This window comes from Paramormyrops kingsleyae, chromosome 9 (assembly GCF_048594095.1).
Source record: "Paramormyrops kingsleyae isolate MSU_618 chromosome 9, PKINGS_0.4, whole genome shotgun sequence".
NCBI classification, from domain to species: domain Eukaryota; kingdom Metazoa; phylum Chordata; class Actinopteri; order Osteoglossiformes; family Mormyridae; genus Paramormyrops; species Paramormyrops kingsleyae.
This window is the reverse complement of record NC_132805.1, coordinates 28,039,912-28,052,777: the sequence shown is the minus strand read 5'-3', so window position 1 is coordinate 28,052,777 and position 12,866 is coordinate 28,039,912. Positions and strand designations below refer to the sequence as shown.

At 42.5% G+C, this 12,866-nt stretch overlaps 1 protein-coding gene and 1 long non-coding RNA gene across 7 annotated transcripts in view; one reads left to right on the top strand and one right to left on the bottom strand.

Moving 5' to 3' along the window:
* The window catches only part of LOC111840940 (C-C chemokine receptor type 4-like), a 24,615-nt gene extending 18,475 nt beyond the window's left edge, over nucleotides 1–6,140 (top strand). For 2 of the 5 annotated variants that reach the window (XM_072716706.1, XM_072716702.1), the window contains exon 2: nucleotides 4,724–6,140. In XM_072716706.1, the coding sequence (XP_072572807.1) occupies nucleotides 4,893–5,768 (876 nt within the window). In that variant the 5' untranslated portion in view covers nucleotides 4,724–4,892 and the 3' untranslated portion in view covers nucleotides 5,769–6,140. Of the gene's footprint in view, nucleotides 1–2,536; nucleotides 3,445–4,209 lie in introns of those variants that run through there. The other 3 variants (XM_072716703.1, XM_072716705.1, XM_072716704.1) reach the window with 3 other exon arrangements.
* LOC140592696 (uncharacterized) lies at nucleotides 3,639–12,866 on the bottom strand. 2 transcript variants are annotated; one of them, XR_011993104.1, is made up of 3 exons: nucleotides 11,431–12,866; nucleotides 8,136–8,204; nucleotides 3,639–7,828 (listed from the first exon to the last, which is right to left on the bottom strand). It is a non-coding gene; the product is annotated as an uncharacterized lncRNA (long non-coding RNA). The 2 variants fall into 2 exon arrangements; XR_011993103.1 differs by lacking the exon at nucleotides 11,431–12,866 and having other exon boundaries at nucleotides 8,136–9,235.

The window sequence follows — 12,866 nt, the reverse complement described above, 5'->3', positions numbered from 1 at the left end:
TAGTAGTTCTGCTTGAGGTGTTACACAGCAGGGACTTACCCATCACCAGGGCTAAGGTCACTGAAATAGCCAAAAAACTTTTCGGGGGTGGATGAGACTGAAAGCTCTCGATGTTGTTGGGCTGTCTTGGCTGACACGCTTCTTCAGCATTGTGTGTAGGTTCAGGACGGTCCCATTGGATTGGCAGACTGGGGTGGTGGTTCCAGTCTTTAAGAAAGGGGACCGGAGGATGTGCTCCAACTTCAAGGGGATCACACTCCTCAGCTTCACTGGGAAAGTCCATGCTGGGGTACTGGAGAGAAAGGTCTGCACGTACGTCCAACCACAGATACAGAAGGAATAATACAGATTCTGTGCTGGTTATGGAACACTGGACCAGCTCTTCACCCTCACAGGGATACGGGAGGGGTCAAGTGCATTAATCCAGCCAGTCTACATGTATTTTGTGGACCTAGAAAAATTATATGATTGTGTACTTTGGTGGGAGGGGGTATGGGGTCCATTGTTGTGAGCCATCATGTCCCTGAATAAACGGAACAAGAGCTTTGTTTGCATTGCCAGCAGTAACTAAAGATGCTTTTCCACAGCACTTTTGGTGCAGTACTTTTGGAACTTTCCCTTTTCCATTGACGTCCAGTCGAGTTCCAGTACCAGAAGTGCCAAACCGACTGGGGTACTTCTTTGGTACTTTGGGGTGGGATTTGAAATGCATTCTTTGTCGATTGCTTATGCAAATAGCCTTCCTTTGAAACACAATACAACCCCAATCTTGACAAAAGTTACAAACTCAGAAAATAATAATAAATGAAGTAAAAAAAAAATTATAATAATTGCGATCTGGTTGGAAGAACATACAAAAAAGATCAAAATGCTTATAATGCCAAGAGAAACCCATATTAATATTTATGTGAGTCTGTTTACAATTTGAGTTTATCTGTGTAAGTACAACTTTCAGAAATTGGTTTGTGTTTGGTTAGCATCTCATGACTGTCAGGATTTAAACTACAACATGTTTGAGCAGGTTTTTGGGTATTTTAAGTGTTATGTATATTTCAGAAAATCCAATCACTACCAGTATTTTCAAATAGGGGGCACAGGCTACTAACTGAAGCTCCTTGAATCTGCATGATTTTACATATTGTGCTGCTGACATTTGATTGGCTGATTAGATATTTGTTTCAGCAAGCAGTTGAATAGGTATACCTAATAAAGTGGCCAGTGAGTATATGTGCAGTTACCTCCATACCTCCTCACACAGCTGCTCATCAAAAGTGTCCATAACTACAACTACAGCAAGTAATCTTTGCTCACCTACTGGAAACAGTCAATTTTGTTGCACATGTGTAATCGATGTACATCGAATTACAAAATGTTTGCTGGACCGAAAATCTGGGCTGCACAACCACAGTCCACCCCTATGGACCACTTCGGCATAAGGAAAACTGAAGTATGGATTGGCCTTTAGGTAGCACTATTTGTCTAGCATTTTTTGTATTTATTTTCCCATATAGATTTTTTTATTTTTATACCATGTGCATTCAACCCTGCCTTTGCTAAGGTACAGTTTGTGGCTTAGTGGTTTAGGACAAGAAATTTGTAACTGGAAGGTTGCTGGTTCAAGTCAACAGTGATTATATTGCTGGTCCCCTGAGCAAGGCCCTTAATCCCCACAGAATGATGTCACCGTTGGGCCCATGAGCAAGGCCCTTAACAACCACAAAGTGATGTCACCATTGGGCCCATGAGCAAGGCCCTTAACACCCACAAAGTGATGTCACCATTGGGCCCATGAGCAAGGCCCTTAACACCCACAAAGTGATGTCACCATTGGGCCCATGAGCAAGGCCCTTAACCCCACAGAGTGATGTCACCGTTGGGCCCATGAGCAAGGCCCTTAACCCCACAGAGTGATGTCACCATTGGGCCCATGAGCAAGGCCCTTAACCCCCACAGAGTGATGTCACCATTGGGCCCATGAGCAAGGCCCTTAACCCCCACAGAGTGATGTCACCATTGGGCCCCTGAGCAAGGCCCTTAACCCCACAGAGTGATGTCACCATTGGGCCCCTGAGCAAGGCCCTTAACCCCACAGAGTGATGTCACCATTGGGCCCATGAGCAAGGCCCTTAACCCCCACAGAGTGATGTCACCATTGGGCCCCTGAGCAAGGCCCTTAACACCCACAAAGTGATGTCACCATTGGGCCCATGAGCAAGGCCCTTAACCCCACAGAGAGATGTCACCATTGGGCCCCTGAGCAAGGCCCTTAACCCCACAGAGTGATGTCACCGTTGGGCCCCTGAGCAAGGCCCTTAACCCCACAGAGTGATGTCACCATTGGGCCCCTGAGCAAGGCCCTTAAGCCCCACAGAATGATGTCACCATTGGGCCCCTGAGCAAGGCCCTTAATCCCCACAGAATGACGCCCTTAACCCAAATTTGTCTGACCCTACTTTCTAAAAAGTCTAAAAAATCTAAAAAAGTGAGAACCTAATAAGTATTAATTTTACTTTGCAGTCCAATGTGTAAACTGTCAAAGGTGTGATAGAGAAGTACTTGACAACGTGTTAAAAGTCATTCTAGAAGTACGTTCTTAATGTTAAGGTTATATTTAGTTCTAGCCCACTGTCTGAAACACACACACACACACACACACAAAGTAAACAGGATTTCCTGACTGAAACCATCAGCAAATTAATGGTAGCAAGTCTGAGCTGCCAAGTCTTTGAAAGAAACTTCACGCTTCACACCTTACTGTAGTTCCATGCACGAAGATTTCCACTTAAGGTAACCACTTTTCCAGTGATCCAGAGCCCTTCCCAGGAAGAATGGTACAGGGTACAATCCATCCATTCATCACACTCAAGCACACACTGTATTCACCTAAACATTCACCAGAGGAAAGCTCACAAAAACACAGGCAAAGCACCACCTTCTGCAGACACAACAGCAATCATTCACAGTTCATATTCAAATGGACTGTTTCTATTTTTGATTACTTTTGCATGCATCTCAAACTGTGTTTGACATTTGCAAGGATTTTGAACAAATCAAAACATCACTAGATATTTTTTTGCATGTATTGTGAAATAAAGTCACATGATATGTAGTATGCTTGGTATGCAAAATAATTTGCTGAAAATCAATTGGCATTAACATTGATAGAACACCTTAGTGGTACTGCAGGATGCATCCCCCACAAAGGCTGACATCAGTAAGCTCTCATATGACACTGTACCGCACTCTGCATGTTACTTTGTCGACAGGAACAGAGATAGTGGGGCTTTGCTCATTGTAATATTGGTGAGTACTGAGCTCATGCAGTGTTTAGCTACCATCACAGACGTAACGGATTGAAAGATACTGACGACAATAATAATTGACATTTCTAGAGGGATAGTGAACCATGACTAGCACCAATACTACGCCCAGTATCAATGGCAGGTAAGTGCTTGTCTTCGATATGAGTAAAGTTAGAAATAATCTCTGCACAGGGTAAATAGTAATCAGGTGGGTCTTTCATTTGATATAATTTTTAAAACAATTAAGCTGGATTTCATATGAACTTCCTTCTTTTATTTCTTTTAGTTCTTTTATTTCAGCGAAAAGAATTGAATGACTGAACCGAACTGATTGAATTCATCTTTGAGAATGTCATTTTTATTTCTGTGTTAATGTTCACAAAGCCGAGGTCTTCTGCTGTTTTTCCACCTGGTTCAAAATGTATTACTGCACATTGGAATTACTGAAACAAATGCATGGTGTTATATAATAACAGTCTTATGCTGTCAGGCACTCAGAGCCCACAAAACCCGGCCCCTGTGGGTTAGCATACATGTGTGACAGAGACAGTATAAAGTGGGTTGCAGGCAGACTACAGCCATGCATGGGATTTATGCCGTTTACAAAAACGAGATGGATGGACAGATGCAATGATATTTATAAACAAACAACATGGTACAAAGCTAATATTTCATAATCATAAAATGAGCATGTTGTACATCGCTGTTTAGTAAATTATCCTACAGAAGATGAACAAAATAACAGAATCACCACATGAGAAAAGACTTTGAATTAAACAAGTCATTTCCAGGCTACTGTACAGTAGTGTTTCTTAATAGGCTGAATGCCATTCAGCAGTAAACGTCATCTATGCAGAGGTCTGACTGTTGGGGCGTTTTTGTGAGTTAAGTATCATGCGATTTTCAGAGAATTCCAAGAGCTACCATCTACCATGAAGGAGCTGTCCCGAGTCTCTGAAGACTGGACTGGTGTTGCGTACGCCTTTCGGAGAAACAAATCATGCACACAAATAGCAAATTATAGCCATGAAAAGTCTATTTCACAAATTGTAAATCGCTTCCTCAGTGTAACTATTACTTCCCCCACCAGGCTCTGTATATAACAGCCAATGAATATGAGACCATTTCATAGGACTAGGTGTAAACTATTGCAAAAACACTGTTTCCTCATGATTTTCTCATATTCCAGCATTAGAGGAAGGAATGAAGCTGTTCTGAAGGCAAAGATTGGCCCTGTTCTTTATAGGGTATTATACTGAGTGGTGTTTCTGTTATGTTGGAAACCCAATGTTTATCTACTATTACGTTTTTATTAAATTGATCATTTATTTTTTATTGTTTTAATTCTAATCAACTTTGTCTTGTGTTCTATATTTTGTGTTGTACTGAATCCCTTAATTAATTTGCATTATATTTTACAGTGACGACTATTACACTCTGGACAACGCCACCTCTGAATACACCTATGAGTATGACTATGAGGATTATGCACCATGCAAGTATGACAGACACAGCGCTGTTTTCCTGCCTGTGTTTTATTCCCTGCTCTTCGTGTTCGGGGTAATCAGCAATGGCCTCGTTGTGTGGGTCATGCTGTTGTCTGTGAAGCTTCAGAGCATCACTGACATTTGTCTCCTGAACCTGGCTGGAGCGGATCTTCTGCTGCTCATCACCCTGCCCTTCCTGGCCCACTACTCGAGAGCGGACTGGGTCTTTGGTCCTGGCATGTGCAAAGTCGTCATGAGCAGCTACTACATTGGCTTCAACAGCAGCATCTTCTTCATCATAATCATGAGCATCGACCGCTATCTGGCTGTAGTTCATGCAGTGAGTTCCCTCAAAACCAGAACACGCAGATATCAAGCCATCATGATTGCTGTAACCTGGATCGTAGGACTTTTGGCTTCATTTCCTGAAATAACGCTCATTGATGTTCATTTACAAAATCACACAAGCTTGTGTGAAGTTGGTTATAAAAGTAAGGCACACCTGAGAGCATTTGGCCTGTTTAAAATGAATGTGACCAGCCTTCTGATACCATTTTTCATCATGGTGGTTTGCTACTCGATGATCCTGAGGAGAATACTCCTCTGCAAGTCAAAAAACAGGACCACTATACGTCTCGTGCTACTGGTGGTCATGGTGTTCTTCTGCTGTTGGACCCCCTACAATGTTGCATCTTTCTTCCAGGCACTAGAAGTGCTCAGTATCTACACAGCATGTGAATCCAGCAAAGCCATTCAGTTGAGCCTGCAGGTGACGGAGGCTGTAGCCTACTCCCACACCTGCTTGAATCCCATCATTTATGTCTTTGTGGGCCAGAAGTTCAGAAGGCACCTGTTTAAACTCCTGAACAGGATGCCATGCATGTATGATAAGTTTATGATTTCCACAGTCACACCACAGCTATCCCAGACAAGCAAGACTGAACGGTCCAGTACAACTATGAATGTCACTTATGCTTAAAGGAATTCAGTATTATTGTTCTTCTTATTATTATTATTACACTATTATTATTATTATTATTATCAATTATTATGCTGTTTCCTGGATTCCCATCTGCCCGATCCCGATTCCCCTGCTCCCTGCTCGCTCGCCCGACACGCGATCATAACATTATTATTATTATTGTTATTGTTATTATCAATTATCATGACAGTTGTAACATATTCATGTCATATATTTACTATTCATATATTTTCATTACAGTATAACCCTGTTCTTTACTCGAATGGTAAGAAATAATTTCAGTATTCCGAAATGAAAAACTAGATTTTACTTTGTTCATTAAGAATGTCCATGAAATTCCTCTTCATTAAATAAAAAAACTGATTTCTACTCTGTTTGCAAGTTCTAGGTCTGCATTATGTCAGCAGATGTCTGAATATTTACATTGATCTCGGCTCTACCCACAGAACATGACAAAATTAGAAAATCTGCCACCCAAACACTATGAATTTGAGAAAATTAATCAGTTGAATCTGTTTCTAATCCATTTCTGGATTCATTTCCTTAAATGGAAATATTTAGATAAAGCATTCTGTAGATATTTTGCATTACACAATCTTTTATATTAGAAAGCACATGTTGCTCTTTCAGATACAAGCTCTTGCAGAAGTGATGTCTTTTTACAAGGAGTAACATTATATATTCTTTATCTACACTTTACATATCTAGCGGTCTTTTTATCCAAAGCTTTAAACACTTTTTGAGAAAGCAGTCAGCAGACATTTGGCAGTTAAGAGGTTAAAGAAATCATTCTGCTAACAATGAGATTTGAACTGGCAACCTTCCAGTCAAAGGCAAAGTATCCAAACCCAATGAGCCACAAACTGCCCTCATTGAGGGACTTACGATTTATCTGGTATTGTGAAAGTCACTGTCCATTCCCTGTTGCCAGCTATGGGTGTTACATTTATACTGTGGAATGACATCGCAGGTGGAAGAATGTTTCCTGACGTTCTGTCGACGCTGCGTGGTCCCGTGCTGCTTCTGCGAATAAAGGTTCAGGTCCTCTGCCCACCAGACAGTAATTAGTGTCCCCTAAGAGTGACATTCGGAAGAATCATATGCTCAGCTGCAAACTTGGATGCTCTAGAAACTCACGCAGTTTCCTCCTGATCAGTCTGAAATTAGACACTGATGTCAACGTCCTGATGCGGCAGCATCCTCCAAAGCAGATGTTTTAGAGAAAGAACTGATTGGACGGAAGAAAAGAGTCTAACGGTTCCTAGTTGTAGCCCCTGGTATTCGTTTCAAAGCCCTATGCTTCTTACTGCTTCTGTATCACCTACAGTATAGAAAAGTTAATGCTGCAAGTCAGTGCAACTCATTTGCCCTCCACAGACCGGATGTTTGCATTGACCGTACTGATGCATATTTACCGATAACGATCTTCTTGCACTGCATGTGCAAAGCTAACCAGTGCCTTATCAGCTGGTCGTTGCTCCTTGATATTACGATTCAACCCTAGACGGGGTCGTATAAGAACAGAGGCATGTGACAAAGCGATCAGAAAGGGAAGTAATGCTTATTATGAGGAGGGAGGGTTTGAAATGTAAACACCAAACTAAAAGCCATTTGGGGAACCTCCAGCTTTTGTTAGACACATATGAGAATAATCACTAGAGCACACAGAAGTAAGAATCAGCCTTAAGGGTCAAATGCCAGATATGCAGGCACAGAAAATTGAGCGTGACATTTTATATTCACGTTATTTTGGCAGATTATTTGTCGTCTCGCATTTCTTCAGGGGGCTGAGCCCCCTGAAAGGCTGGTTAATGCTTTGTCTAGCCTACACCGTTGCAAGCATTTATATTCGTGCGCTGGTGTGTCTGTGTTGCTCAGCAATTTCACCGACAAATTGCTAGATGATACGTAGTTTTAGATGTTGCAAATATTGTCTTCCCACCCTAACATACTGTATATTCCATTGTCGAATCATGCAATTGAAAGAGAAAAAAACAAACATTTAACTAAGTATCCATTTTCTGAGTCCTGCTTACATTTGTGCTGCTCCAAACTTCCTGCAGAAAATTTTGGAAAAATGTACAATCAGTTTTTAAAATTTCCCCTTCTAAAGTTAATGTCTGTGCTATTTTTTTAGTTGTGCAAAGTATAAATAAACTTAAGGAGGTAAATGAAGATTTGTAGATCTGTTGCTACGACGCCTAGGGTGGGGTATTTAATGCTAGATAGAAATAGCACTTTGGTTTCAATCAGCGGTGTAAGCACACCGAGGATGTACACTTTCTTCACTCTCATAAAACACGAATGCAACCAAGTGAACCAATCACATTTCTTGTGGTCAGTGTTGCTGCAACATGTACTTACATTTCTGGGGAGATACACGTCAGGCTGCAGCATGGAGTCCACAGCTACGCTGTACTCAAGGTGTCGATTCTATGCAGAAGTATAAATCACGATTTAAGGGTTAAATGCTAGAATCTTGGTCCTTCTTCAATATGAATGAAAGAGCATGTGGTAAGTGGTCTAGGAACCCAAAGTCATCAGCATAGCTGTAGAGATTGTTTATGAACCATGCAGCACGTCACCAATAAGCTGCTGCTGCAGCAACCGGAACAGTCATGTAGGTCACATGACCATGATGATAAAGAGTCTGGCGTCGCCAAATCCGACAGCAGGGGTACTGGCAAAGACTCTCGCGAGAAATTTCAGCATGACATCTCTGCCGTGATGAATTGTTTGGGGATTTTTTGTTTGAAATTAATTGCAGCCTCCGAAGTTTTATGTACTGCTCTTTATCCAAAGCTAAAGAGTGCAGTAAGCATTTTAAAGGCATCCATACAAATCATAATTGTACTCATACATATGAGAAATGTCAGAAAGCTTGGACACGGGGCAGCCAATCAGGAGGCTCAGGAGGATTCTCTGTGGGCTGCACAGCTGTTGTGCTGGTCAGAAACAAAATAATTTGACAGGTTCAAATTGAGTCTGTTGAACACAAAATACATTTTTCAACTTTAAAATCATTTTAAACTTTTAAAACAATGCTTCAAAATGTTAACCAGTGAGATTTCTCTCTTCGTGTCCCCCTCTCTCTTACACCCACAGACACACACACACACACCACGACTGCTCTGCATACAGAAACACGCAAATATGTGGCATATGGAACTGTGTGATCCCTTGTCATTTAGAATTGAGTGCAATGCACAGTCACTGAGGTGCTTGCTATTCCTAATCATTGGAAGTTTCTCAAACGATGGATGTTAGAAAAAGACCCGGCAAGGCTGAAAAAGACAGACTGCTTAAACAGGTCAATGCACTATTTATTATTTATTTCCTTCTTGAAAGTCAATTGTGTTGGGCAGGGGTAGCCAATCTTACCCGCAAAGGGCCGGCGTGTATGCAGGTTTTTGAGATAACCTGTAGGTCAGCTGTTCAAACCCAGGTGTGAGGACTCTTCAGTCGATCAGTCCTCTAATTAGTAATCTAATTAGGGAGTTGCAGCGAAATCCTGCATATACACCGGCCCTTTGCGGATAAGATTGGCTACTCCTGGTGTAGGGTCTACATGGTAGGGTCTGCCGAGGCAAATTGGTCCTGGCTGGGTGGCCAGACTAATGTCGCTTTTCCACTACAACCAAGAAACGAGCTGTACCTGAGCCATACTGCAGAGTCACACCCAGTCTGTATCTGCGCTGACATGGCCATGCATGCTTATTAGCAGGGCCAAAAGTCTGACTATATCGAGCTGGTTGCATCACCACCGTCTGATTGAACTAAATGCACAGAGATACCAATGATCTGCATCGATATGCATGGATTATCTAGTGTTGTAGTCAAGACCGCCTAAACCGAGACCAAGACATTGCCGAGACCGGAGGGTATCAAGACCAAGACACTGCCGAGACTTGAGGGTACCAAGACCAAGTCCAAGACCAAGACCAAGACACACTAAGGCGAGACCAAGACCAAGATGGTCGAGACCAAGACCAAGACCAAGAACGAAAACAGACTAGGGCTAGAATCTACATCACATTACCCAGATCAACTGTAGAGAAAAAAAGCATAGTTACGAGACCTGATGAAAAATAATATTCTCAGCAATCCTCTCCTATAACCATTTTATCAGACCTCGTCAAGGGAAAGAGATGGGATGTACCAGAAAGATGTTCATATTAAGTCTCTTATACCAGGGACAGAGGTCTCGGGTAAGCTATGAATACAGCTATGTAATGATCCTTTGCTTTGAATTGAAGAGAATGAGCCTCCAGATTGACTTGCACCTCCAAGACCGTGCTTTCTAATCAATGTAAAATACCTAATTTATTTGAATTATAACTATGCTATAGACTTCGCGGACATTTTCGGACATTTTTTTGCCGATGTATGATACGATGTGTATGATGTTTGTGGACTGTGAAGCATTGGCAGTGTCCATGGAGAAAATGTATAAAATGTAACGTTTTTGAAATGGATGCATCTGACTGGTTGCATTTGAATTGAGGCGCGTAATAAAAAATGATACTGTTCTGTGAGGATGTGCAGTTTTCTCTTTTTTTCCCCATCCCATCGAGACCGCTATGTCAGAGACCAAGACAAGACCGAGACCAAATAGAGTCGAGACCAAGACAAGACCGAGACCACAAAAAATTGGTCTCGAGACCGGTCTCGAGACCAAGACCAGTCTCGAGAACTACAACACTAGGATTATCTGAAGGAAAAAAGGGCATAATATTAATATTATCATTTAATATTAATAGTATCACACTTTGCATTACTAATAACTTGGAACTTGAAAAATTCCAACCTCCTACTTAAAAATGTACTAGAGAATAGCTGAACAAATTGGATTTGTAATGTAAATTCAAAACAAGGTAATGCTAATTCTGCTAACGTTTTATGCTAACATAAAGAGCAATTCTCATGGACATACTAGCTGAAATTAGCAAATATATCATGATGTACTAGGGGTTGCACAGAGTAGTCGAGTAGTCAACTTAATGCTCTGCAATGACGCTTTAAGTCTGGTGTCAACTAACCTCTGATCACATGCTTATGATACAATGACATGGACATCTCAGAGAATACTAGAATGCCACAACAGGCAAGGAACTCAGTCTCATTGTAGTTCCTCCAAGGTAGCTATGGAACCTTTTTAGTCCAGGGGTAGGGAACGTCCGGTCGCCTTGTTGCATCTGTCCCACGAGACATTTTAAAAATACAAAAAATTGTCTGAAAAATACAAAAACCTACAAGCTTTTTGCGTCCCCCATGCTTATGTAGCATAAAGATCACAGTTCCTGTTGCACTGTAGGAAAGTGACACTAAGAGACCAGAAGCTACAAAAGTTTCTGCGAGCTGTAACGCGCTGCACTTAGTGCCTTTTCACAGTAGGGGTTGGGTACAGCCTGGTTCCTGCATACCAGTGGAAAAGCACCATAAGTGCAACTCATATAGACCTTCATGAGGAAGACCATAAAGGACAGTGTGATCCGACCTGGCCTGGGAGACCAGGGCCCCACCCTAGAGCCAGGCCTGAGGGGAGGAGGAGCATGTTCTGAAACTATCTGGCTCTAGGACCACAGAACATAACCTCTCTGATGGGAAAGGAGCCTGAGCTGGTGCAGGAGGGAGATAGATACCAAATAGTCTGGCTCACCTCAACGCACGACTTGGACTCTGGAATGAAACTCCTGGAGATGGACTTGTCTCTATTCCACTCTGTGGTTGCCCAAGGTGAGACGTGCCAGGCAGGTTTGGGTCTATTTATAGCCCTACTGTTTGGTGCCTGTATGTCAGAGTTTATCTCAGTGAACAAGAGGGTTGTCTCCCTTTGACTTTGAGTCAGAGGATGGGCACTGATTGTTGTTTGTACATATGCACCAAACCCCAACTCAGAGTATCCTGCTTTCTTGGAGACCTTTGGATGGACAGCTGGAAGTCGCTTTGGAGTCCATTGTTCTGTTGTTGTTCTGTTGTTCTGTGTTCATAAGAGCACCAGACACCAGAGCACCCTAGGCTGAAGGTTGATGATTGATTTTGTAATGATTTCATCCAATCTGTGGCCGCATGTTTTGGACACTCAGTTGTAGAAAGGAGCTGAGCTGTTGACTGATCACCACCTGGTAGTGAGTTGGATCAAATGGTGGGGACCCAAATGTCTTGTTAAGGTGTGCTGGGAGCATCTGGCAGAGGCCCCTGTCTAGGAGATTGTTAACTCACACCTCCGGCAGAATATCTCTTTCCAAAGGGGGTCAAGGGACATTGAGCGTGAATGGGCCATCTTCTGGGACTCCACTGCTGAGGAGGCTATAATGCAGTTCTGGATGAGCAGTTATATACACTCACCAAAAGGATTATTAGGAACACCACACTAATATGGTGTTTGACCCCCTTTCACCTTCAGAACTGCCTTAATTCTATGTGGCATTGATTCAACAAGGTGCTGAAAGCATTCTTTAGAAATGTTGGTCCATATTGATAGGATAGCATCTTGCAATTGATGGATATTTGTGGGATGCACATCCAGGGCACGAAGCTCCCGTTCCACCACATCCCAAAGATGCTCTATTGGGTTGAGATCTGGTGACTGTGGGGGGCATTTTAGTACAGTGAACTCATTGTCATGTTCAAGAAACCAATTTGAAATGATTCGAGCTTTGTGACAGGGTGCATTATCCTGCTGGAAGTAGCCATCAGAGGATGGGTACATGGTGGTCATAAAGGGATGGACATGGTCAGAAACAATGCTCAGGTAGGCCGTGGCATTTAAACGATGCCCAATTGGCACTAAGGGGCCTAAAGTGTGCCAAGAAAACATCCCCCACACCATTACACCACCACCACCAGCCTGCACAGTGGTAACAAGGCATGATGGATCCATGTTCTCATTCTGTTTACACCAAATTCTGAATGTCTCAACAGAAATCGAGACTCATCAGACCAGGCAACATTTTTCCAGTCTTCAAGTGTCCAATTTTGGTGAGCTCGTGCAAATTGTAGCCTCTTTTTCCTATTTGTAGTGGAGATGAGTGGTACCCGGTGGGGTCTTCTGCTGTTGTAGCCCATCCGCCTCAAGGTTGTGCGTGTTGTGGC